A 26420-nucleotide genomic window follows, 5' to 3' on the forward strand; every position below is an offset into this window, starting at 1 on the left:
ACAAGTTGGTTATAAAGAGAACCTAATTTATTTTGAAACCTTCTAGTTGTTGAACTAAATTTTATCAGAGGTTTGTTGAAAATATTAAGATTTATTCAGGGGTTCGATTCCACTAGGTGAATTGTCCTGTTATGAAACCCACGCCAACCAGTAGTCTTTTACCCTCCTTTGAAGATCCTAATTTTTCTGCAATATCTGAGTGGCCCTCTTAATACCGTGACCTCTCCTTATCTCCACACACACTTTTCAGTTAGACACAACATGGCTAGATGGTTAAGGCACTCGAAATCCGAGGGTCGCGGGTTCAATTATCCGTCACACCAAACATTATCGTTCCTTACAGCCGTTGCGGCACTATAATATACGGTCAATCCCACTATTAGTTGGTAAGAGTAGCCAAAGAGTTGGCGATGGGTAGTGATGACTAGCTGCCTTCCATCTAACCTTGCACTGCTAAATTAGGAAAGGGTAGCGCAGATAGCCCTCGTGTAGCTTTGCGCGAAATTCAAATGGTGGGTTCGAACCCAGTCACCAAACATGCTCCTTAGGGTATTAGAATGTGACGATTTTTTTCGGTTATTTGCCAGCTTTACTCCTTGTAGCTTACAGCTTCTAAATTGATGACTAGTGCAGAGAGCCTTCAACTAGTTTTATGAGATGCTCCGTAGACCGACATTTAAGTCGAATACAATGGCAAACAACGATTTTTCGGGCGTAAACAGAGTAACTCTTGATGGCTTAGGCCTAAAGCATTAAAGTGAGCACAGCACCAAACTCATTAAACTGTGTGTATTAATATAATTCAATCTAAAAAGGAAAAGTTAGTGTCTAACATAGCGATGATAATTTTTTACTATGTCGTTATTAATTTGTATTGTAGTATGCTATTCACAATAATTGATTGAATAATTCTATGCAAGAGAAAACAATAGGTACAATAAATATTTGAGGCTTTTTATTTCTGTTTGTTTCTAAAATTCTCAGGAAGTTGCAGAAAACGTTACTTGTGCTAGTCGTCCCTAATGTTTAATTGATAGTCTAAAGGAAAGGCACCTAGTCAATAGCACTCGCCGCCACCTCTTAAGCTACATCATTTGAATTGTGTGATTTTAACCGTCACTTTTATAACGCATCGTTTGTGTAAAGTTCGACTTCACAGGGCCCTGTCGGGTCAGATAGTTAGGGCACTTGACTCGCAGTGTGAGGGTTTTGGTTTCGAATCCCAGTCGCACCAAACATACTTGTCCTTTCAGCTGTAGGGTCGTTATTATGATCAATCAATCCCACTATTCTTTGGTAAAAAAAAATTGTCTTGCACTACTAATTAGGGTCGACTAGCGCAGATATTCCTCGTATAATTTTTCCTGGTTAATTTTATAACCGCATCGTCAAAGGAATTGTTTGAAATTGTTCATAAAAATTTAACAGTCAAGAACGAACGTAACATCCAATCGTGTTCATCCAGGAATATGTACAGCCACGCCCTCACGTGAGGGTGTGCCAACCAAGTGAACATATGTTACTGTTTCTAAAACAACTAACAGCATGTAGCTTGAAAGATTAGGTTTTTTTATGGTCATATATTTATAATGTTCTAAAACTAACCATTTACCTATTCAAAAAAACAAACTAGGATGTATTCCACTTAAGCCCATATTTTCTAAATAATCTCCTTTTTTCTGGTATAAATTATGCGATCTGTAAAACCTGCTATTTTTAGGGCGTGCACGGAAATAACGAAAACGATGCTGTTGAAACTCTCGCCTAGTTCTACTGTAAAACATACAGAGATCTATTGCAGGAACTTGTAATGCGCAATCGGTTGATATGTTAATTTGTATCAACGTCCCGGTAGGTCGAACAATCACATTCCATACGACGGCTACAACTTCAGTTCCACCAGTGCTTTTTCATTGCGATACGTGTATTGGATTCACACTGTAATGAAAACAAATAAAAAGTAGTGAGGTAAGTTTAAACAGCCATATCTTTTGATACAAAGATGGGATGTTAAAGGTATGCCATTGTTTATATATATCATAAGTACCAAATGGAAAAACAATAACTATAGAACGTAAACATCAAATTCGGGCAAATTAAGTTCCAAAGTGACAAAACAAACCGGTTTTAACCTGTTGTCACGTCACATAACCTGTATAAAGAAATCGTGACAACAGGATAAGAACATGCATAGAATTTAATAATATAGGAAAATCATTGCCAAAAAAACTGTAATGCAAATTCTAGCTTAAAGTAGTGTAATCATAGTACATTTTAAAAAAATTTCTTATAATATTAAATGCTATACATGTTTTTTGTTAATTTTAGTAATTTAACACATATAAAAAGATGTGTGTTTAAAGGCCCTGCATGGCCATGTGGGTTAAGACGTTCGACTCGTAATCTGAGGGCCGCGGGTTCGAATCCCCATCGCATCAAACATGCTCGCCCTTTCCGCAATGGGGACATTATAATGTGACAGTCAATCCTACTGTTCGTTGGTAAAAGAGTTGGCGGTGGATGGTGACGACTATCTGCCTTCCCTCTAGTCTTACACTGCTAAATTAGGGACGGCTGGCACAGATAGCTCTCGTGTAGCTTTACGCGAAATTCAAAAAACTTAAAATTTAACACACAAAGAACTGCCGCTGAGCTACATTGAGTACTGCACATACTTGTGATTATGCGAATGAACGGACCATTAAACGATGTGTGCAAAGTTAACTATTTTAAAAAGTTTTTAAATGTCAAAATTTTGCAATTAGGTTTTTTAATTTTTAAAGTTTGTATTGCTAGTATGCTATAATAGTGACGGTCAAATCGTACTACTTGGTGAAACAAGAGTTGTAATTGGGTGTTGTAGACCAACTGCCTTTTCTCTAACAATTTAAAGTTTGGTTTGTTTTGAATTTTTCGCAAAGATACACGAGGGCTATTTGCGCTATCTGTCCGTAATTTATCACTGAGAGACTAGAGGGGAGGCAGCTAGTCATCACCCACCACAAACTCTTGGGCTCGACTTTTACCAATGGATAGTGGGAGACATTTAAAGAGGTTCTGGGACAGCTAGCTTCCCCACTTATTGGTATGTGATTGTAATCTCCTCTAAGTTGTCTGTAATTGTCTCGAATATTTTGTTTGTTTGCTTTTAGAATTTCTCGTAAAGCTACATGAAGGCTATCATCCCTAATGTAAGACTAGTGAGAAGGCAGCTACTTCCCCACCGCCAACACTTGGGTTTAACCAACTAATAATGGGACTGACTATAACAAATTACAAGTCGAGCGCCATAATCACCTGACCATACTGGGCGTCTTAAATATGTAACATCATAGTTTGAAATGATTAGTTCTAAAGCTAGAATGAATGTAACCAAAGCTATCAATATAACAGTTTTTCCAAAGTCTTTCTCATGTTCTTCTATTGGCTTGGGGATAAGTATGGAGGGTTATAATGCTAAACTTCAGGTTTCGATACCTGTGATGAGTACATAGAGATAGCAAATTATGTAGCTTTACGATTAACAACAGACAAAACCTTCCATAATTGATTAAATGAGCGTAAGATTTTAATAATCTCTCAGTTTTGAAATGCTCGGTTGGACAAAGCAAATGTATGGCTTATATAGAAGAAACCTTCATCTGAGGTGTAAAGTTATATTTTCTATAAATTAACATATAATGTCGTAGGTAAAACCTACCTTAAGGAAAGCTATATTCTCTTTCGAGAACAACATTCAAATGTAAGGAGTTTGCCATTATGGTTTAAATAATTGGTTCTCAAACTTTTTGTGTCTGTGATGTTTGAATTGTTTTAAAAAGCCTGTATTGATAGCGAAGAAAAACTTAGAAAATATTAGAGGATGGAAATCTCGACTCTCAAAAATCAACTTAGAAATAGCCTTACAACCTTCACGGGAATTTGCTTAGTAGCTGAGCATAGATTTGAGTATAGCAAACTTAGCCGTTTTTGCTTTGGGCTTTGAAGAGAAACTTGGCCAGTAACGATGAGAAAACTATTAAACTTTCTCCTTTTCTTTCAAGAATCACTATATACTTTGCTCTATACCTGCGCCTGAATTTTGTTTAGTAAGTTTGCTCAGGTTTGAATAACGTATTCATAAGTATTTTTTGTAGGCTCGTAGAACAAAGATAATAATAATAATAACCTGAAGAACAAATGGATGAATATTAACCTATGTGTCTAACAATCGGAAAATCAACTTTTTTTGCCATTTTCAATACTTTAGCAACTTTATTCATTGGGTATTGTTTCAAGAATAAGTTTCGTTTATAAGATTATTTTTCCCTATGTTCTATTATAATTGAAGTGAAACTCCTGGTCGAACAATATTATGAAATATTATAATTATTTATAATATTCCTCTGTCTGTAAACTTTCTACCTAGTGATTATTCAATTTTATCTTAACGTTCTACATTTAAAATAGATTTCTTCGTTTTACAATCAAGCATTTCTAAATTCGTACTTTCTAAAAAGTGGGTTCTTCGTCATCAAAGTGTCATAACTAAGTTGAATCAGGTGTGAGTAAAAGATGGAGTGACGTCTTGTTTACACAAGTATACTACCATGACAACGCGGAAGTGTTTGGGTTAGTTTTGAAAGAAATATTGCAGATGTGACTAATTTCTGTTGTGCAATACGATAGGAATAAATGGGGAAGAGCAAATGCTAGATATAAAGAAGTTAAGTTTTTGTTTTAAAAAATAATTTAAATAGAAACTGCAATAGATATTGTTAAAATAAAATGAATATAACATGAAAATCGATCATCAAGAAAATATTAAATAGAAAGGACTAAAGCGGTCAAATTATTTCATCAAATGAAACCTATAAAATATTTGTCTTCTCAACTTGCTGGAATTCTTATGTAGCTAATGTTATCTAGTAAGTACGAATGCAAGGCTTACACCAAAGTCATTGCAAAGTAGGCCTAACTTGTGTATTTCGGTAACCTCAAACGATTTATGAGTCTTTGTTTCTTTTGCTGATAATTTAAAACAAGTACATTGTTTTATGAACATATAAATAGCGTGTTCTTTATAAACAGTTTCTAAAGTTGAGATCTGTTTATTCTGTTGAATCACTTTACAACGTTTTTATTCAAGTGACGAATCATGATTATTAATAGAAAGTGAATACCTGTAAAAACACGCGTGTCGTGCGCTTCTTGAAGATGAAATAAGAAACGGTTTCCTCTCCATGGTGACTTAGTTGCAAACTCGGAAACAACTATACAGAACCAAAACTCGGGTTTTAGTTCTATCCTACAGGTTTAAAACCATACGACTGCAATAATCTTCTAACAGAAAAAAATAAATGCGTGTTTACCATTCAGTACCAGGAGTTTGGTGTATTTTTGTTAGTTCAGTAGCTCAGAGGGTGAATTTGAATGTTTAAAACGCTAAAAATCGGGTTGCGATACATCTTGTGTAAACTTAGGCTTAACAACAAACAAATTCGTTTGGGTTTCATTATTTTATGTTATTATAACGTGAGAATTTTTTACAGGTCTTTTTACAGGTCAATTATAAACATTTCACTGTAAAAAAATTAAAAACAACGGGAACAGGACACTCATGAAAGACAGTTATTAAAAAGCTCAACACAGATAATGTTTAAAATTATATAGTACTTAAAAACTGTTCCTTCCTGGTGATGTTGGGTCTGGAACCCATCGAAACATGTAGATGTTTTTAATAAGGTCTGGTGCCTTCAAAATTGTGAAAAGTGTTGTAGACTTTTGAATGTTGTTTAATTCGAGTTTTCATGACTGATTTCATTACTGTGTATTGTACCTGCATGGAGACAGCAATACTATATTCATCACATTGTTTGCCACGACTAGCCGATGTCTTACTAGTAACGAAACAGTTAGACCAAGCTTACAAATATTTTGTTTGTTTCTTTTTGAATTTCACATAAAGCTACACGAAGGTAGCTGATCATCACCTGAGATTGGTTGTAATTTTATAACGCTCCACGGCTGAAAAGGTGAGCATGTTTGATGTTATAAGAATTCCAACCCACGACCTTCGGATTACTAGTCGAGCGGCCCTAACCACCTGGCCACGTTTACAACAAAGAAAGAGATTAGCTTGCTTTTAGTGTTTTTTCGAATTATTAACTTGGTAAAAGTAAAACTGATTTATTTTTAGAAAGTGGAGCTGTTCAAATTCCCTTGTTCAAAGTGGCACCGAGCTTCCGTATAAAGATAGTGGCGAAGAAGATCTGTGATAAAAATAGGAATTGTCTCAAATTCCTATGTTATTTTTCTGATCTCCAAGACTTGTACATCCAATACTTTTAATGTGTAAACATTATTGATACTTGTGCTCTCTTATGATTTTTCGTAGAGTTTAATGTTTTAGACGTAAATGGAAGTTCTGTTAGCAGTGTAATAGAAATATAGAACATCAGAAGAATTTTCCAGTGCCGGTGAATATTAATAAGTACATTCTGTCGATAATAAGCGAGATATAACATTACTAAAAGGTTTTTAAAAAGAAAACGGAGCAGGACCAGACTTGTAATTACCTGAATCCTGGGCACGTGCCAACAGTGTTTGTAAAGGTTCAGAGTGGCCGTATGTGACAAAAATATGTATTTTTATAAATATGTACGGCTATTCATTTCATATCTACTAATAAATTTTCATAACTTAGAGAAAAAAATAGGTTTAGTTGTTTTTTTTTGTTTTGTTTTTATAAAGACCCAAACAACACTTCTTTTTAACCACCTGAAAGACAGTGTTCTGCGTTTATGTTTCACTAGGTGTCTCGCATATCGATAAATAAAGCAATCACGACAACTTTCAAATTAACTCCAAGCCAACAACTATACACAAAACGATATAGTTTGTTATAGTATTTCACGACAAAGTTAAATATTATACTTTCTTGGCAACTAACTTGAAATACACGACAGTGTGCACTTCACTTTCAAGTGGTTTAATATGGCTATTCAATAATAAGATTATACAGGGGCATAGATTTTTCACACCCGGTGGGGGTGGATGATTTTTGCAACCATTTATGTGGACTGTTCAATTTGCAAGTTGGTAATTTCTGATTACGTGAACCTGAAAGCTGTAAACATGCAGTCACAGAGTAACCTTGTTGCCACGATACTTGCATGTATACTGAAGCCTACTGACTGATACTTACGAACTATCGTTTAGATCGAAAAGCTTAGAAGCACGCCTATGTAAAAGATATACATTTCGGCTACTGAAAAAGCCTACATCTAGGCCTAATTATGTAATTTGATTGGTAAAAACACAATAATCACAAGAACAAACACACAATTTTTAGGTCTGTGATGCAATAAAACAATTCAACAGACCAAACTGTAGGGTGGATGATTGTATGCACCATAACCCCTACCTAAAATGAAGGGGGAATGTATACCCCTATCCCCCCCCAGTATCTACGCCCCTGAGAGTACATCAAATCATTGCTGTTTCATGAAATGCTACCTTAGGTTCTTTATGCTACAAAATATTACTGAGTCAGTTAAAAGAATGGTATTCAAAATATCAGTTGTGTGATTCTGATGTATCAACCATCGCACTTGACTCTATAGAGAAATATATTTTGCCCACTTTGACATTACAGAACTGTAGGAGGCAAATTAAAAGTTGGACAAACCCATTGGTCTTGAGCTCTCTTTCGGGCACTGAAAGTTTTTGTCTTCGAATTAAATTGTATTTAAGTCCGAGAATAGACCTGGCATGGCAAGGTGAGTTAAGGCATTCGACTCGTAATCTGAGGGTTGCACCACACATGCTCGCCCCTTTTAGCCGTGGGGGCGTTATAATTTGACGATCAATCCCACTATTCGTTGGTGAAAGAGTAGTCCAAGAGTTGGCGGTGGGTAGTGATGACTAACTGCCTTCCCTCTGCTTTACACTGTTAAATTAGGGACGGCTAGCGCAAATAGCTTTCGTGTAGCTTTGCGCGAAATTCAAAAACAAACAATTTTCCGAGAATAATTTTCTTAACTTTGTTACATTTCTGATGAGGCGCATATAAAAGTGGGCCCCGACCCCTCCTCATTCCCTCGCCACTACATTTGTGCATCACTGAAACAAAAAAAATATCAAAAGAATAACCATACATCAAATGTTGGTTTTAGCCTAATTTTCCCTAGGTAGTCTTATCATGAATAACATGGTAACTGTTCTTGATGATTTTCTTTCTTCAAAGGTCGAAGGACTTTATATTATTCGTTTTATAAAGCCAACATCTGTGGTACAATGTGTAAGACAACTGAAGTTTGGCGCTACTATTGAACGAAATTATCACTTCCAATGAGCTATTAAGTTTGATCATCGTTCGCTATCTCTCTCTCTCTCTCTTTCAGGGTTTGGGTATGATATGTACGTACCCTGGAGGGTCAGGTGCTCTTCGACCTCTTCCTCCTTTCTGTACTTGTGTGGTCATGCACTGTTTGATGGTGGTAGTTACTGCTTTTTGGGTCAGAGTCAGCTGAATTTATTCTGACTCTTTTCAGGGTAATGTCCATATATATGTATAGATATTGTTTTGCCTTATCAGGAAGATATCCAGTTTGTTGGTGGCACTTTTTATTTACACTATATTTTTATATGTATACATATATACTTTATTATTATTATTTTACTTATTTTTATGTTTAAAATATATATTCAACGGGGTGAGGTGTTTAGGACTATTTTCATCATGTATACGGTACTTGTCTAGTTCGCATAGTAATTCATTTTTCATCCAGTTTTTATCGAAGTACGTTACTGTACTATGTAGGAGACTATCTGGTATGGTTGGTATGTTGATGTTGCTCTAGGCAGTCTAGGAACTGTTTGTTTTGTTTTGAAATTTCGCACAAAGCTACTCGAGGGCTATCTGTGCTAGCCGTCCCTAATTTAGCAGTGTAAGACTAGAGGGAAGGCAGCTAGTCATCACCACCCACCGCCAACTTTTGGGCTACTCTTTTACCAACGAATAGTGGGATTGACCGTCACTTTATAATGCCCCCACGGCTGAAAGGGCGAGCATGTTTGGCGCGACTCGGGCGCGAACCCGCGACCCTCAGATTACGAAGCGCACGCCTTAACGCGCTAGGCCATGCCAGGCCCCAAAAAAATAGTGGGATTGACCTACATTATAACACCCCCATAGGTAAAAGAGTGAGCATATTTAGTGCGAGGAGGATTCGAACCCACCACCCTCGGATGAGGAGTTGAGTGTCTTAACCACCTGACCATGCCAGCCCCTCTAGGAACTCTATATGCAGTTGTGAGAAGTGTGTTTTGGATTGTTTGTAGTTTGGTTTTAATTATTTTGTCACTTACAGTTTTCCATGCTGGAACTGCATAGTCTATTACTGGTCTAATGTATATTTTATAAATTTTTAGTATATTGTCTGCTGATACTCCACTGTTTTTGCCAGTTAGACTCCTGGTATATTTGGTTCTTCGCCAGACTTTGTTTTTAATTTAGTTTACATGATTAATCCAAGTTAATTTTGAATCATAGGTTAGGCCTAAAACTTTTGCCGATGTGGCAGTCTGAAGTAGTGCACCATTCATATATATTTCAGGCTGCAGTTTTTTTGTGTTTTGTCAATTTCGTAAAGACGACAAGTTGTGTTTTTGCTGTATTTATTTTTATTCTGTATTTTTGATAGTATTCGCTTATTCTACTTAGTTGCGGTTGTATGTTTGTGGCTGCTATTGTTGGTGTTATGGCACTTTTCCAGACTGCCACATCATCAGCGAACTGTGAGGAGAATTCATGATTAAGATTCTTCAATGGCATATTGTTTACACACATGATGAAGAGTATAGGGTTAACCACCTCTCCCTGAGGGACACCAGTTTCTGGAGTAAAGTACTCAGAAGAGGTCCCCTCTACATTTACTTTACATTTTTTATTTTCCAAAAAGTTAGATAGTCAGCGAATAATTCCACACGGTAGTCCCATTTCATGCATACGGAACCTTATACCATTGTGCCATACAGTGTCAAATGTTTTCTTAATGTCAAGAAAGCAGGCGACAGTACATTGTTTTTTGTTAAAACTATCTGTTATTTCTTCGGTTTAAATTTCCTGTATCCATACTTTTATCATATTAAATTTGACTTACAGAAGGTTTGTTTGTTTCGAATTTCGCGCGAGGCTACGCGAGTGCTATCTGCGATAGCCGCCCCTAATTTAGCAGTGTAAGACTAGAGGGAAGGCAGCTAGTCATCACCACCCACCCACTGCCAACTCTTGGGCTACTCTTTTATCAACAAATAGTGGGACTGAACGTCACATTATAAAGCCTCTCAGCTGAAATGACGAGCATATTTAGTGTGACGGGGATTCGAACTCGCGATCCTCATATTACAAGTCAAGCGGCCCTAACCATCTGGCCATGCCAGGTCACTTATAATGGCCACGATTATATGCTGTTAACTAACTAACGTTGCAATTTTTAGTATAACAAACTTTTGAAACGAACGAGATTAATCTTAGACCACACACCTCGACTAATTTTCCATAAACCTTCCACTGTACATGAATATTGGCGTCTAAAACCACACTTAAGTATAGCCAAGGAAAAAAACAAACAAACATCAAACCTGTAGTAGAATACTTAATAGATATGCCGGGCCTGCTTTCAGTAGGAGCAAGGAATCAACAGTAGATTAGTTCTAATTAAAAAAGTTGTTCTTGTGCTTCGGATATTCACACAAAACTACAGCTATATAGGGATTATTTTACTTAATTTTGAATTTGTGAGACTACAACGAAGGTAGCTAGTTAACAGCACCCACCACTAAGTACTCTTGGAGTACTCTAAGAAGATAGTAGGATTTGACGGTCTTTCTTATAACCCACCTACATAATAAAAACTCGAAATGTGAATTTTCCTTTTTTTTTTTTTTTTTTGCGATAACACGAATCCTCCAATCGAGAAACTGGCATACTAAGAATGAAGTATTCATTCTAATAGTTAGCAATTAGCTTCGTACCAGTCTGTGAAAATAGTGATTAAACTGTCCGTGTATTATTTCTTCCAACGAATGTAAGTACTGTTCTATAGATTTATAAAAATAGTAACTATAGAGCATTTCTATCTACAGTGAAAAGTATTGAAATTAGGCACTCTAAGTTTGTTTGTTTGTTGTACTCGATTCACTTAATTAAAACTTTAAATTATGTTCTTTAGTGTTTCAAATTATCGTTATTTTCTCTTGCCTGTTAATAGCCTAAGTAGAGGTCGAAAAGTTGCGTAATCATATTTATATATGCGTGTGTACTTCTCTCTGATAAACGTTTCAGAAGTTAGTCACTAAGCCTTTTACTGAACTGATACGTTTTTTAATAAATAAGGATTAGAAAATTCTTAATTATAAAAACGGGCCCGAAAGTGACCTACTATTTGGCCACAAATCAAAAGGTGTTAGACAGGAATCGAAAATACGCTGAATATTATTTCGAGTGTTGGCGCGTTATAAAAGTGAGAATCAGTTCTATTATTTGGTTAAAGGCCAGACAGGTTTATTGTGATCATAGATGCCACTAGCTGACTACCTTCTCGCTGATTAGTGATTCGAAACTGGACACAACCCCGAATCTTAGGGATATTTGACGAGACTGCTCGACTCATGTGTGCGTAAGGTGCCGTTCAAGTTTACAAAAATTTCGGCCCTGGCATGGCCTAGCGCGTAAGGCGTGCACTCGTAATCCGAGGGTCGCGGGTTCGCGCCCGCGTCGCGCCAAACATGCTCGCCATCCCAGTCGTGGCGGTGTATAATGTTACGGTCAATCCCACTATTCGTTGGTAAAGAGTAGCCCAAGAGTTGGCGGTGGGTGGTGATGACTAGCTGCCTTCCCTCTAGTCTTACACTGCTAAATTAGGGACGGCTAGCACAGATAACCCTCGTGTAGCTTTATGCGAAATTCCAAAACAAACAAACAAAATACAAAAATTTCAGTTTCATTCCCGAAATAGGAAGTCCCAAACTTGTCGAATGACCATTTTAAATAAGATAAGTGCATAAATGTACAATGACCATAAACAAATTTATTACATCTAAGTATATTGTCAATCACCATTGTATGTTAATCACATTTCTTGAACTTTATAATATTCTTTTTCATGAATTTTTCTTAAATTCATCAGTGTATGGTAAGAAATCTCTTTCTCACTCTCTGTGTCACCCATACCTAAATATACCATCACCTTTGGAATTTTCACGAAAAGGCTGTATGTATGTACATAACCATCTCTAAATACAGCCTTTACGTGGTTACTTACCAGTTCAGTGATGACATCTCAGGTTGTTATATATTTTAGTTTGAACTGTCTCTGTACTACCGTCATATAACAATCGGTAATAAACTGGTGCGTTAATTGCTCCTTGGGAATTTAATTTCGTCAGTATTTAAATTCCCAATTTACATTTTTCTACCGTCAGCTCCATTTAAATCATTGATAACTTATAACCGCTATTCTTGTAAATTAAAAATAATTCTGACATTTTCATCGAACTGAACTAATTTCATACACCTACAAGTAGGAAGTGAATGTAATTTCCTACAGAACTTCACCTTTCATAACCTCATCTACATGAGTTTCCAACTGGTAGAGCGGTAAGTTTACGGATTTTTAACGCTAAAATCAGGAGATCGATTCCTTTCAGTGGACACAGCAGATAGCTCAAAGCGGATTTACTTTTAGAAGAACACACACACTCATCTACATGATGAGAACCTCTGCGTATATCGTCACACACACATATGTATATGGGTTATTCCATATCAACTTACCTCGGGCTTCTCAGTTCATGTTTAGAATTCCTTAAAAAATTTAAGCAAATGCTTCATTTTGATTTATTTAGTTACGCAATACAGCTTTTGGATTTTTTATTATTGAGTGACTTTTGCTGGGTTTTTTTCCTGGCCGTATTTTGTTAGCGCGTACTTATGTTTATTACGTCACTTGAATCTTATTTCTTGGTTTTCTAGCTTGTAGTATTCTAATGGCTTAGTGTATTTTGATATAATTTAGAACTATAATCGTTACTGATGATTGGATGTTGCAAAGGCACAGTAACACGTTAATTGGTTTGAATGCAACCATAACTGTAGACTTGCAAATTTTACTCTTTTTTTCTTTCTAGGTAGTTCTAAAAATTTGGGTTTCAGTTATTTTTGCCCTTAAACATAACATTAGTAGTTGGGCAGGGGATATTAAAGATCCTGTTTCTGATATATAATTATACTATTACATTCATGCCCTGTTTGCGACGCGGGGATCCAACCCTGAGTTCTAGCATTATAAACCCTCACCTTTCCCGTTGAGCCACAGTTATACGCTTACGTTTAGGGGCTGAAGTTGGTCCATACCCAAATTAATGAGCGTGAGTCAAACGTGACAACAAACTACTTCTTTGGTCTTGCTGCTGTATCTAAATACTGACATTTTAGACACTTAAAATATAAATAGGTGTACGCAGTTTACACGAACGGCCTAATAATGCAGTATACTGCTACTCTGGGATTATTTGATTGTTGAATTTTGCGTAGAACTAGTCGAGGTTTATCTGTTTTGATCGTTCTTAATTTAGAAGTGATAGACAACAGGAAAAACAGCCAGTCAAAATTACTCACGGCCAACTATTAGGCTAATATTTCACCAACGAATAATGAGATTAACCATAACATTATAGCACCCTCAGCCCTGAAAGATCGAGCGTGTTTGTTGACGGATTTCGATCGCTTGACCTCTCATAGTACTTGTCCAACGACCTAACAATCAAACCGTGCTACAACCAACGAAGAGTTATTGAGTGTTTTCTGTAAGCGACACGTTTGTTCGGAGATGAGATTTTTCATTTTAAAAAGGTTTTGAGTTTTTAGAAATTACAGGAACATAGCTTTTTAAATATAGTGAGTCTTTTCTAGTTTTTTATATAACCCTTATATCTTTGTTATAAAAACATTATCATGTTTTTTTTCACATACATTTTTAAGATACTTGATTTAGCTCAAAATGTGCATGAGAAAAATATAGTCAAACATACGATACTGGAAGAAACCATGTTGTTAGTTATCTTCCTAAAGCTAAGCCCGGCATGGCAAGGTGATTAAGTTACCCACTCGACTCGTTATTCGAGGGTCGCGGGTTCGAATTCCCGTCACACCAAACATGCTCGGCCTTTCAGCCATGGGAACATTATAATGGTACAGACAATCCCAGTATTCGTTGGTAAAATAGTAGTCCAAGAGTTAGCGGAGGGTAGTGACGACTAGCTTTCTTCTCTCTAGTCTTACACTGTTAAATTAGGGGTGGCTAGCGCAAATAGCCCTCGTGTAGCTTTGCGCGAAATTCAAACACAAACAAAACCATATTTATTTAATCTATCACTATCATCAGGATATATTCCCGTTTCTTGGAAGGAAGCAATAATATTAATGTTCTAGAAAGAAGGAAAGCTAGCGGAGAAACCAAACAACTATCGCTCGATTAGCTTAACCAGTTGTATTGGCAAAGTATTAGAGAGGATAATTAGTAATCGTCTGTCAGTTTACTTAGAAGAAAATTCAAAATTACCAGAAATTCAAAACGGATTTCGAAAAAACCACCAAACTACAGACCACCTGATTCGACTTACAGAATCAATTACCGACAGCTTCAACAAAAACGAATGCACCGTAGCTTGATTTCTCGACATTGAGAAAGCTTTTGACACAGTGTGGCATAATGGCTTACGTCATAGATTACCTGAAATGGCATTACCCCAGGAAACTATTCGCTGGCTATCCAACTTCCTGGAAAACAAAATGTGTAAAGTAAATGTAAATGGGGCCCACTCAGGGTCATTTTCACCCGAAGCAGGAGTCTTGCAGGGAGGGGTTGTTAGCCCTATATTATTTATCATGTACGTGAGTAATATGCCTCCGTCGGACCTAAATTTAGGTTATGCATCACAGTTCGCTGACGATGTAGCAGTCTGGAAAAGTGCCCCCACTCCGTCAATAGCAGCAACGAACCTACAACCAGTCCTAAATAACATCGAAGAATACTACTAGAAATACAGAATCAAAATCAATATTCCAAAACCCAAGTCATATTATTCAGCAGACTGAATAAGCTGAAAAAAAGATCCACCAAAACTCTATATGAATGGATCACTTTTACTGACTGCTACTTCTGCTAAATTTCTAGGTCTAACCTATAATTCAAAATTAACGTGGTTACCACACATTAAAAATATACTGATACGAATCTAGAAAAGAGCAAACTATGCAAGAAGTCTTTCAGGTAAAATCCAAGGAACATCACCAGACAACATACTTAAAATCTACAAAACGTACATTAGACCAACAATAGAATATGCATCACCTGCCTGGATTAACATAGCACCCACACATGTACAGAAACTTCAACGTATACAAAATTCAGTACTAACTTCAGCATATTATCTTTCAGCCGTGGGGGCGTTATAATGTGACGGTCAATCCCACTATTCGTTGGTAAAAGAGTAGCCCAAGAGTTGGCGGTGGGTGGTGATGACTAGCTGCCTTCCCTCTAGTCTTACACTGCTAAATTAGGGACGGCTAGCACAGATAGCCCTCGAGTAGCTTTGTGCGAAATTCAAAAACAAACAAAGAAACTTGATATCTAGAGAATGAAACGGCATTCATGCTGTTCCTTGCGCAGACACCGTACATACGAATGTCTGTACAATCGGACTGTTGAGAAAGCCCTCCGCTAGTACAGCGGTATGTCTCCGAATTTACAACGCTAAAATCAGGGGTTCGATTCCCCTCGGTGGGCTGAGTAGATAGCTCGATGTGGCCTTGCTATAAGAAAAACACACACACTGTTGGGAAAATCGCCGTTGTTCTACACTAGATGGCTCATGAACATCAAACAGGAAGCACAGTGAGCTTTTGATATGACAGCTTCACAATGAAAATTTTGCTATAGGAGAATTATCAAAGGATCTATTTTCAGATACAATATTATTGGACGTGACGACATTAACTGTAACGACGTGATAAGTCGTTTAATATAACGTATTTAACCTTTGTTAAAACACTTCTATTTTTACGTTTAGTTTTTCCCATTTCCAAACTTCACATTTACTTAGTTATATATACAAAATGGAAATAAATTAAACTGCAATGCAGAAGATAATGTTTTATTTCCTTTCTTAGGTTATGTTAGTTTGTTTTGAATTTCGCGCAAAGCTACACGAGAACTGTCAGCGCTAGCCGTTTTTAATTTAGCAGTGTGTGATTATAGAGAAGGCAACTAGTTAACACCACCAACCGCCAACTCTTGAGCTACTTTTTTAGCAACAAATAGCGGGAATGATCATCATGTTACAACACCCCTAAAGCTGAAAGGGCGAACATATTTAGTTTGACGAGGATTCGAACCTACGACCCTCACGTTACGGAACGAGCGTCCCAATCAACTGGTGATGCCGTTGCACACTTCCTCTACCATTCAAACAGAATACATTATCTCGAATATAACGGAAAATGGTTGACACTATTACGCTCTTTCTCCTCCTATCGATCATGTGATACAATTAGAACGAGTCGCGAGGTTACGTTGTGGTACAAAACAAATAAAAAAAAAAGTATTTGCATGTGATAATATGAGCCTCTAGTTTGGTTCATTAGTCCGTAAACGTTTGTATACTACAGCGGTGTAGCCCTGAAGTAGGTTTTACTGATTATAACAATTGTTTTTTATGCGTTTTATGCGTATGTTGTAATTATGAGCTTAGGATTTTCAAAACATACAAATCATTAAGTCCTCTTTTAAGATGTATGATATGTCAGTGCAATGGAAAGTGGCTGGAAATATATCCAGGGAAATTACATAAAACGTAATATTATTATCACGAAATTCAAACACACGATTGACTCCCAGGGTTTGAAACTAACAGGTTTATGTACCTAACAGCTTTTTTAAATCTAAGTTTCACTAATTACGTTTTTCTTCATTTTATTACTTGTTTTGCAATAACAGTTTATGAGGTACTGTTACATTGCTTAGTTTTAGCTGAAAAGGTTTGGTTTGTTTTGAGTTTCGCGCAAAGCTACACGAGGTCTATCTGCTCTAGCCATTTCTAATTTAACAGTGTAAGACTAGAGGGAAGGCAGCTAGTCATCGCCACCCATTGCCAACTCTTGAACTACTCTTTTACCAACGAATAGTGGATTTGACCGTCACATTAAAACGCTCTCACGGTTGGAAGAGCGGGCATGTTTAGTGGGATGGGGATTCAAACCCAGGACCTTCAGATTACGAGTTGAGTACCTTAACCACCTGGCCATGCCGGTCCAGCTAAATAGGATTCACGAACAAGCCATGATGCGAATCATCTTGTTGGCGATGTGTAAGTTAAGTCTGTATATTCCATCATCTTAGATGTTAGTTTAAATGTTTTGTAAATTATATATATGTATTGTTGTTACTCATTCCATTTTTACGTATAATTACTATTTAACTACTTATTTGTTACATCAGCTGCACTGGTGTATTTATAAAAATGTAAATTCAAGAGTTCACGCTATTACATGTTAGCATTTATATCTCATAACACTGCATTTCGGGCCGTAATATTTAATAGCTTACCTTTACACTAAATAGAGACTAAACAATACTGAATATAACAATTAAAGCTAAATAACTAATGTCTTGCGAGTAATAAAATTCGTATAAATACGTACATACATAGAGAACGTTTCCTCTAAATGTTATGACTTTAAATAATGATTTATGCTAATAAAATCAGAGGCTTTTACTGAGTGAAAAGGTAGATAAATATCTACTGCTGTCCTTTCTCGTCTAAATATCTGAATATTAAGAATCTTGCTACGATAAATAGTTTTCTAAATATCTTTTCCCTTTAATTCCTGGATAATTATAAGCTGTTTTTTTTTTATATTTTGAGCTCATATTGTTACTTCGACGTTTAGCTGTTTTGTTACAGCTATATTCTGTTACATCTATTACACTAAAAAATGCCTGGAATGGCAACCATTTCGTTGAGGTCATTGCTTAAGTTTTACTTTATCAGGTAGGTGGCAGCACTGACTGTATAGAGTTTATGTTTTTTTTAATTTCGCTCAAAGCTACACGAGAGTTATCTGCGATAGCCGTCCCTAATTTAGCAGTGTAAGACTAGAGGGAAGGCAGCTAGTCATCATTACTCATCGCCAACTCTTAGGCTACTCTTTTACCAACGAATAGCGGGATTGACCGTCTCATTATAATGCCCCCACGGCTGAAATGGTGAGTATATTTGGTGTGATAGGGATTCGAACTCGCGACCATCAGATTACGAGTCGAGTGTCTTAACCACCTGGCCACGCCGGGACAGCTGTATAGGGATGATTCGGTTTGTTTCTCAAAATAGTATTTTAAATACACTACATTGTCAAAAGTATGTAGGCGTCCCTTATAATTAGCGGGTTTGGCCATTACAACCACACCCCTTGCTAAGAGGTGCGTAAAGTCAAGCATACAGCCATGCAATCTCCATAGACAAATATTGGCAGTAGAATGGGTCGTACTGAAGAGCTCAGTGACTCTCAACGTGGCACTGTCGTAGGATGCTACCTTTCCAACAAATCAGTTCATCAAATTTCTGCCCTGCTAGAGCTGCCCCGTAAATGCTGTTATTCTGAAATGGAAACTTGTAGGAACAACAACAACTCAGCCACGAAGCAGTAGGCCACACAAGTTCACAGAACGGGACCGTCGAGTGCTGAAGCGCGTAGCAACACGCACTACCGAGTTACAAACTGCCTTTGAAAGCAACTTCAGCACAAGAACTGTTCGTCGGAATCTTCATGAAATGAGTTTTCATGGCTGGGCAGCCACACACAAGCCTAAGTTCACCATGTGCAATGCCAAACGTCGACTGGAGTGGTTAAAGCACACCGCCATTAGACTCTGAAGCAGTGGAAACATGTTCTCTGGAGTAATGAATCACGCTTCACTATCTGGCAATCTGACTGACGAATCTGGATTTGGCGGATGCCAAGAGAATGCTACCTGCCTGAATGCATAATGCCAACTGTAAAGTTTTGTGGAGGAGAAATAATGGTATGGGGCTGTTTTTCATGCTTTGGGTTACACTCTTTAGTTCCAGTAAAGGGAAATTTTAATGCTACAGCATACAATGACATTCTAGGGAATTGTGTGCTTCCAACTTTGTGGCAACAGTTTGGGGAATGCTCTTTTTTATTTCAGCATGACAATGCCTCCGTGCACAAAGCGAGGTCCATAAAGACATGGTTTGCCAAGGTTGGTGTGGAAGAACTTGACTGGCCTGCACAGAGTCCTGACCTCAACCCCATCGAACACCTTTGGAATGAATTGGAACGCCAACTGCGAGCCAGGCCTTCTTGCCCGAAGTCAGTGCCCGACCTCACTGATGATCTTGTGGCTGAATAGCAGCGAATCCCCGCAGCCCTGTTCCAAAATCTAGAAGAGTGGAGGCTGTTATAACAGCAAATGGTGGACCAACTCCATATTAATGCCCATGTTTTTGGAATGAGATGTTCAAAAACACATAGGAGTGTGATGGTCGGGTGTCCACATACTTTTGGCCATGTAGTTTATCTCCTCAATAGGTCATCAGAATATTATAATACTATACAGTGTTTCCTTTTCTAACCATATATATTTAATTACTCAGTCACAGGTTCTTGAAATGTCTCTAAATATCACAGCAAAAAGTGTGAATTCATTGTTCTTCTTTCTTCTGTTTCTATTTATTACTTGATAATTCAAACACTAAAACAATGGTAACAACCACTATCACAGAGGTGCCAGTTTCAAACAGAGTATCTACTTTTATATGTATTATTGACTACTAGTATTAACTTTTAAATTTATATATATAATTGTAGTGTAAACGATGGTATTATTTCCCTTTAAGTTTCTATATAAGATCTGGTGTAACAAGACCTACCAGCTAATAATAGATAAACAATAAATATTACAGCTGGAACCTCTTTGCATTTAGAACCTGGTTTTAAGTATAGCCTTACTATATTTATTGAAATATTGCAAAAAACAAACAAACAACAACAAGCAAACAAATAAATATTTTCAAAAAAGGAAGTAAGTGTATTAATGACCAATAGAAATCCTTAAAAAACAATACAAACAGGATAGTAGGATGGGGTTTGCATGAGCCCTACATAATAGGACAGTCAAGAATTAAAATATAGAAATATGAATATAACTATTCAATCACATTGAGTTTAATTGATACTATTTTTGTCTGTTATCGTATTACTACATTACTAATTCAGTGGCCTGGCATGGCCAGGTGGTTAGGGCACTCGACTCGTAATCCGAGGGTCGCGGGTTTGAATCCCCGTCACAATAAACATGCTCGCCCTTTCAGCGTTATAATGTGACGGTCAATCCCACTGTTCGTTGGTAAAAGAGTAGCCCAAGAGTTGGCGGTGGGTGGAGATGACTAGCTGCCTTCCCTCTAGTATTACACTGCTAAATTAGGGACAGCTAGCACAGATAGCTCTCATGTAGCTTTACACGAAACAAACTAATTTAAAAGAGTGAAGTACTGTCAAAAAAGATAAAATCTGTTCATTAAATAGTGTTCCAAGCTTCATATATAATCTCAGCAACCAAGCGTATTGTGAACTCATTATATGTAGTATTATGCACGGACGTTCTTTACATTAAATACTTTTATTTGCAAATTTCAGGCCCTCTTACTGGTATGAGGACCCAAAGCTCGCAAATTAAAAGTATGTTAACGCTGAGAAAAATCTGTGTAAAATACAACATGTTAATCTGCCTACATTATGAATCTTAAACAAACAGTGAAATCATTATGTCCGTAGTCTGTACGTGGATTAAACATAATTTCAAGATAAATCTATTAAAATTATGCAGCTATATTCTGTGGAGTTGGCGGGAATAGAATCAGGTTAACGAAGTGTATAATAAATAAATCAGTAAATTATTTAACAAAAGATCTGAAAGGCCGAAATAGGTTTTATCTGACGCCATCTGCCGATTTAAAAACTTTTCCATCTGCATCAGAAGAAATTAGTTTATTATAATTTCACTTGCAGTGACCAGTTGCTAAAATAACCCCATGCATTTTGTTTTCCAACGTTTAACATGCTAACCAATGCCATTAACACTATATTGTGTCGTGTTTATTAATTTTGGGTCATGTGTCTCATTTAAATATTAAAAATAATAGAATAATTATTTTTGCTTGTTAATTTGTTGTTCGAAATTCGATAAAGCATATACATATATGAAGTTACTTTAAAATAACTAATACATAATTCTTCCAGATTTAGTCTCTTTAAACTAATTTATCATAAGTATTTTTTTCAGATCCGTTAAGCTTTTGTCAGACTTTTAACGTTCTTGTAATAATGACAAAGAAAAAGATGACACAGTAAGTAACGCAATATGAAAAGAATAATATTTGATTTTGTGAAAAAAATATGTATATAATTTTTTGTTGTTATAGGATTAGGTTGTTTAGAATTAAGCACAAAGCTACACAATGGACTATTTGTGCTCTACCCATCATGTGGTGTGAGTCCAGAGACATACCCCTGTGCTACTGTGTGGCTTGTTATTAGAAAGGGGGTAAATCTGTACAGTTTTTCCCACTTGGCATTGTTAGTGGTGTTATTACCACCTGAGCCATTATCACTGTTCTGTTTTTTTTTTTTTGTTTTTTTTTCAGGATTACACATTTTTGTTTTACCAAAGATAGCACTAACTAGATAACACCAAATCAGAGAAGAGCTGTTGTACAGGAGACAATATGGTCCACACAGAACAACATAGAAAAAGAAAACCAGAAATGATTGATTTCTACAATTCAAATTCATCGCCCGAATCTATTGCACACAGAACTACGTAGTAGGAGAAAAACTAGAAATGATTGGTTTCTACAATTCAAAGTCATCGCCTGGATATGGTGCACAGAAAACAGTATAGAAGAAGAAAACCAGGAATGTCTGACTTCTACAATTTAAAGTCATCGTCCACAGGGTCAGAAACCGCTCGAAAGTTTCCATCAATCAAAGTGATGTATCCCTTCAGTCATCAAGTGGGCGGTCACACACAGATGTTACTCCTGGAGCCGGACACCCTTTGCAAACCTCTCATACAGAGGGAACTTCACTTCTACCAGAACGTACCCAGGGAGATGAAACGTTTTGTTCCCGATTACAAGGGTGAGTAAAACTTTCTTTGGTGCAATAATTGTAATTCGATTCTCAGCATCGACACAACGTATATCAATGTGATATCAACTTGCACTCCGAATTAAAATCGTAGTTGGAGTTTCTGTAAATTTTAAGTCTGTTGAAATATGGTTTCAATGTTTAGTCCTAATCCAAGGCTAACGCGTTCGAGTCAAATATGAAGAGTTCTGGGCTTTCGATTTAATAAAGAAATGTTAATTGTAGCTTGAGTGTTTTTGTCTCAATTATGCTTATCTTTTATACGTTTTTTTTCTCATTCTTGTTAATTCAGTAACTTTGAAAAATAGGGAGTTGAACCCCTGATTTTAGCGTTGTAAGTCCGTAGACTTACCGCCGTCCCAGCGGGGGACATGTTAAAACAAAGAACTACACAATAGGCTATCTGCATCGTTATCATCACGAGAAAGGAACCCCAATTTTTAGCGTTTTAAGTCCTCAAACTAACTGCTAAACCACGGGGGGAAGGCTACTTTTGTTTAGAATACAAGGGTTTGATTTCCTTCTGTGGACACAGCAGATGACCCGATGTGGCCTTGCTTGAACACAAAAACAAAAATTAAAAAGGACAAACTTTCATGACAGGACATGAAGACGACACCTTTACCCAAAGATATAAAACTTCCTACTGAAACATCACAAGTACAATACATGTACGTAAAACCTCAGAAGTCTGTTATAAGGAAGAGACATCGCATTACTTCAATAAACATTAAATGAATCACTATTTTTATTATTATAACAATGACAACAAGACTGGAGAATATTTGTCTATTTCTGTTGTTTGTTTTTTAACTGGTCGATGACATTGACATGTCAGTGGACAGTACTTCCTAGGCCTGGCATGTCCAGATGGTTAAGGCACTCGACACATATTATATGAGGGTCGTGGGTTCGAATCTCCGTCGCACCAAACATGCTCGCCCTTTCAGCGTTATAATGTGAGGGTCAGTCCCATTATTCGTTGGTAAAAGAGTAGTTCAAGAGTTGGCGGTGATGAATATCTGCCTTTCCTCTAGTTTTACATTGCTAAATTAGGGACAGCTAGGGCAGATAGCCCTCTTGTAGCTTTGCACGAAATTGAAAAACAAACAAACAAAATGAGATACGTAGATTTTTATTACAAATGAACGAAGGAATTTTGTTCAAAACACTTTATTATATGGATTTGATTTTTCATTTGTTATTCAGTATTCGTTTATTGTTGAACTATTTATATTACTAACCACAATCAAGAGATAAATTTTCCTATTATTTCCAATGACTCGTATTTTAATGACTTGCTTTATACATTTGAACAAGCAACGTCTCTCAACTGTCTGCAAAAGTGAAAGGTGGTTAAAATGTAATATGTGAGATTGAGCACACACATTTGTTCTTGTTTTTAAAGTGAATTTTGCGAGGGTTTCAAATAGAAATTAAATCTGATAAACAATTTTAATGTTCGGACATGTGACTGTTATAAATTTACTATTGTAATTTTTCATTTTAAAAATCTTTTAAGATTTGTATTGTTTTGAAATGTTTATCTTACATATAAGGTTTATTTAAATACATTGGAAAGTATTATGTAATCTTAAGAATTATACTAATATAGTTTTACGACATGGTATAGGTGTTATGCAGGTTCAACATGGTAATAAGAGTTCCGAATTTCTTCAGCCTTTTAAGAAGAACAGTGTGGCTTGTTCCAATGAGAACAATAAAAAACAAAATAAAAACCATGACACTATAGAATGGTTGCAGTGTGGATCTCGCCAACAATATAGGTTAGTTGTTTTTATGTTTTTACTTCAACTAAAAGCTCGAGTCTGTTAGAACGAAGACTGGACATGGCCAAGTGGCTGGCGTGCATGATTATGGATTCATATATCCATCTCTCCTTTCCTGTAAAAAGACTACGACTAAAAATAATACAAATATATTCGATCAGACGAGAGTAGCTCATATATTTACGGTTAGTGCAGTTTAATCAGCTGCTTTCCTTTTAGTCTATCAGCTCATGACTCCCAGTGGCTCAGCGGTATGTCTGCGGACTTACAACGCTAAAAATCGGGTTTTGATACCCGTGCTGGGCAGAGCACAGATAGCCCATTGTGTAGCTTTGTGCTTAATTCAAAACAACAAAAACAACTATCAGCTCAGAATTAAGAACGCATAGTGCATTCTTTGTTTGTTTATTATTAAGCACTAAGCTAAAAATGAGTTATACGTGCTGTGTCAAACAGTTTTCAGTAATATAATCTTACAGACTTTCTTCTGAGACAGTGGTGGGGACTGAGTAGCTTTGAGCAAAACTGCGTAAAATCTTTCTCAGGAGTTTCCTGGAAACAGTAACAGTTTACAAAAATAAGACCCCTGAGTGAATCCTGGCTCCTTCCTCAGCAGCTTACATGTAGACATTGGTTTTAACTAAATTATGTCTAAAATCTCACGATAAAAAACTTATGACAGTTAAGTGTGTTATTCTGTGTGATTGGTGTTTTATCTTTTATATTTATGAATACAGACTGCAAGTTCACGGTTACAAGAGTGGAATGACTTTTCTTGGTGATCCAGTACCTCAGTTTCTAGTGGAAAATAAACACAACTCCTCCAATTATAGTTGTATCCTTTCTTTCTTGCGAATTATTAGACGATCCGCTAATAACATATTAAAGTACTTTCTGTGTTACATGGAATATTTATTCTAATTTAATAACATGGCTAAAATTAATGGTGAAAAAAAAAAGAGCATGGGACATTGGAGTGATAAAACCCACATCAGGTAAGAACTGTGGTTTTGTAGTGGCGTTTGTTTGTTTTAAAATGCAATTACACTGAATATTATGAAATAATTAATTAATTACATGGAAATTACATATTATTAAAATACCGATATTATAGTAAGCTGCAGTGTTGAGCTTTTGTTAATTCCGTGTTCCGCTAAACAACACTAAAACCAGTGGTTCGATTCCCCTCAGTGGACACAGCAGATAGCCTGATGTGCCTTTGTTATTAGAAAAACGTACACACACTCGTTAATTCGTTCCAGGTTAGGATAAGAATTGTAATAATTAGACTTTGTATTTAATAATATAAAAATTTAGTTTTCGATTTTATCTGGATAGAGGAAAGTACAGTTACGTATCTGGATAGAGGAAAGTACAGTTACGTATCTGGATAGAGGAAAGTACAGTTACGTATCTGGATAGAGGAAAGTACAGTTACGTATCTGGACAGTTACGTATCTGGATAGAGGAAAGCACAGTTACGTATCTGGATAGAGGAAAGCACAGTTACGTATCTGGATACAGTTACGTATCTGGATGAGGAAAGCACAGTTACGTCTCGTGCTTTCGCTTATCTTCTCGAATAAATAATTTGTATCTGTGTTAAAGCAAAAAATGCTTTTTACTTTCTGATTAGAGCTTGTTTTGTTTTGAATTTCGCGCAAGGCTACACGAGGGCTACCTCCGCTAGCCGTCCCTAAAATAGCAGCGTAAGACTAGAGGGAACCACTTACCGCCAACTCTTGAGTGCCCTTTTACCAACGAATAGTGGAATTAACTCTCACGTTCGAACGTTCCCACGGTTGAAAAGGCGAGCATGTTTGGTGTGACGGGGATTTGAACCCTCGACCCTCGGATTACGAGTTGAGTGTCTTAACCAACTGGCTATGCTTAGAGCTAAACAAATGCGTACTACTAATGAAGATTGTTTCCCCAATAACTATTTTTGTAAGTAAAATTCACGTTTTACACACACACACACAGACAAACATATCGCATGCATCTTTTTCGTACACATAGTAACTTAATGTAAGTGATTTGTTATCGTTTTCGTTGGTCGGTCGTGGCCTTGTATTAACGTATTGGGATTCGTATATAAAGGTCAAAACTGAGACTTAGCGGCGCTAAACGTGTTCTTCATTTTTTTTTATCTGTAGGCTGTTAAGAAAATAAATCTGCCTTCCAGCTGTCTAGTTGTTGTTTGCTTTTTTAATCATAGATGGCAGGGGCTGAATTCCAGCTGTTTCTGACTTTGTTGTTCAAACAAACTAATGTATTAAATTAAGACTTGATTTATTATATCCAAAAAATAAAATAGAAAGACTGAATCGAAAGATGCAGCTCTGAACTCTTCC

General features: G+C 36.6%; 1 protein-coding gene and 1 long non-coding RNA gene across 7 annotated transcripts in view; one reads left to right on the forward strand and one right to left on the reverse strand.

Annotated features, from left to right (window-relative positions):
* Positions 1–12: 12 nt before the first annotated feature.
* LOC143233968 (uncharacterized) lies at positions 13–26070 on the reverse strand. Its single transcript, XR_013018451.1, has 2 exons — positions 25800–26070; positions 13–1938 (listed from the first exon to the last, which is right to left on the reverse strand). It is a non-coding gene; the product is annotated as an uncharacterized LOC143233968 (long non-coding RNA).
* LOC143233966 (inositol hexakisphosphate kinase 1-like) overlaps positions 1833–26420 on the forward strand; it is a 28419-nt gene continuing 3831 nt past the window's right edge. The window contains exons 1-5 of one of the 6 annotated variants that reach the window (XM_076470904.1): positions 1852–1968; positions 17155–17412; positions 21772–22267; positions 23910–24063; positions 24804–24900. In XM_076470904.1, the coding sequence (XP_076327019.1) occupies positions 22006–22267; positions 23910–24063; positions 24804–24900 (513 nt within the window). In that variant the 5' untranslated portion in view covers positions 1852–1968; positions 17155–17412; positions 21772–22005. Of the gene's footprint in view, positions 1969–2303; positions 3086–17154; positions 17413–18181; positions 18312–18346; positions 21475–21771; positions 22268–23909; positions 24064–24803; positions 24901–26420 lie in introns of those variants that run through there. The other 5 variants (XM_076470905.1, XM_076470903.1, XM_076470906.1 and 2 more) reach the window with 5 other exon arrangements.

Source organism: Tachypleus tridentatus, chromosome 12 (genome assembly GCF_004210375.1).
Source record: "Tachypleus tridentatus isolate NWPU-2018 chromosome 12, ASM421037v1, whole genome shotgun sequence".
Taxonomy (NCBI): Eukaryota; Metazoa; Arthropoda; class Merostomata; order Xiphosura; family Limulidae; genus Tachypleus; species Tachypleus tridentatus.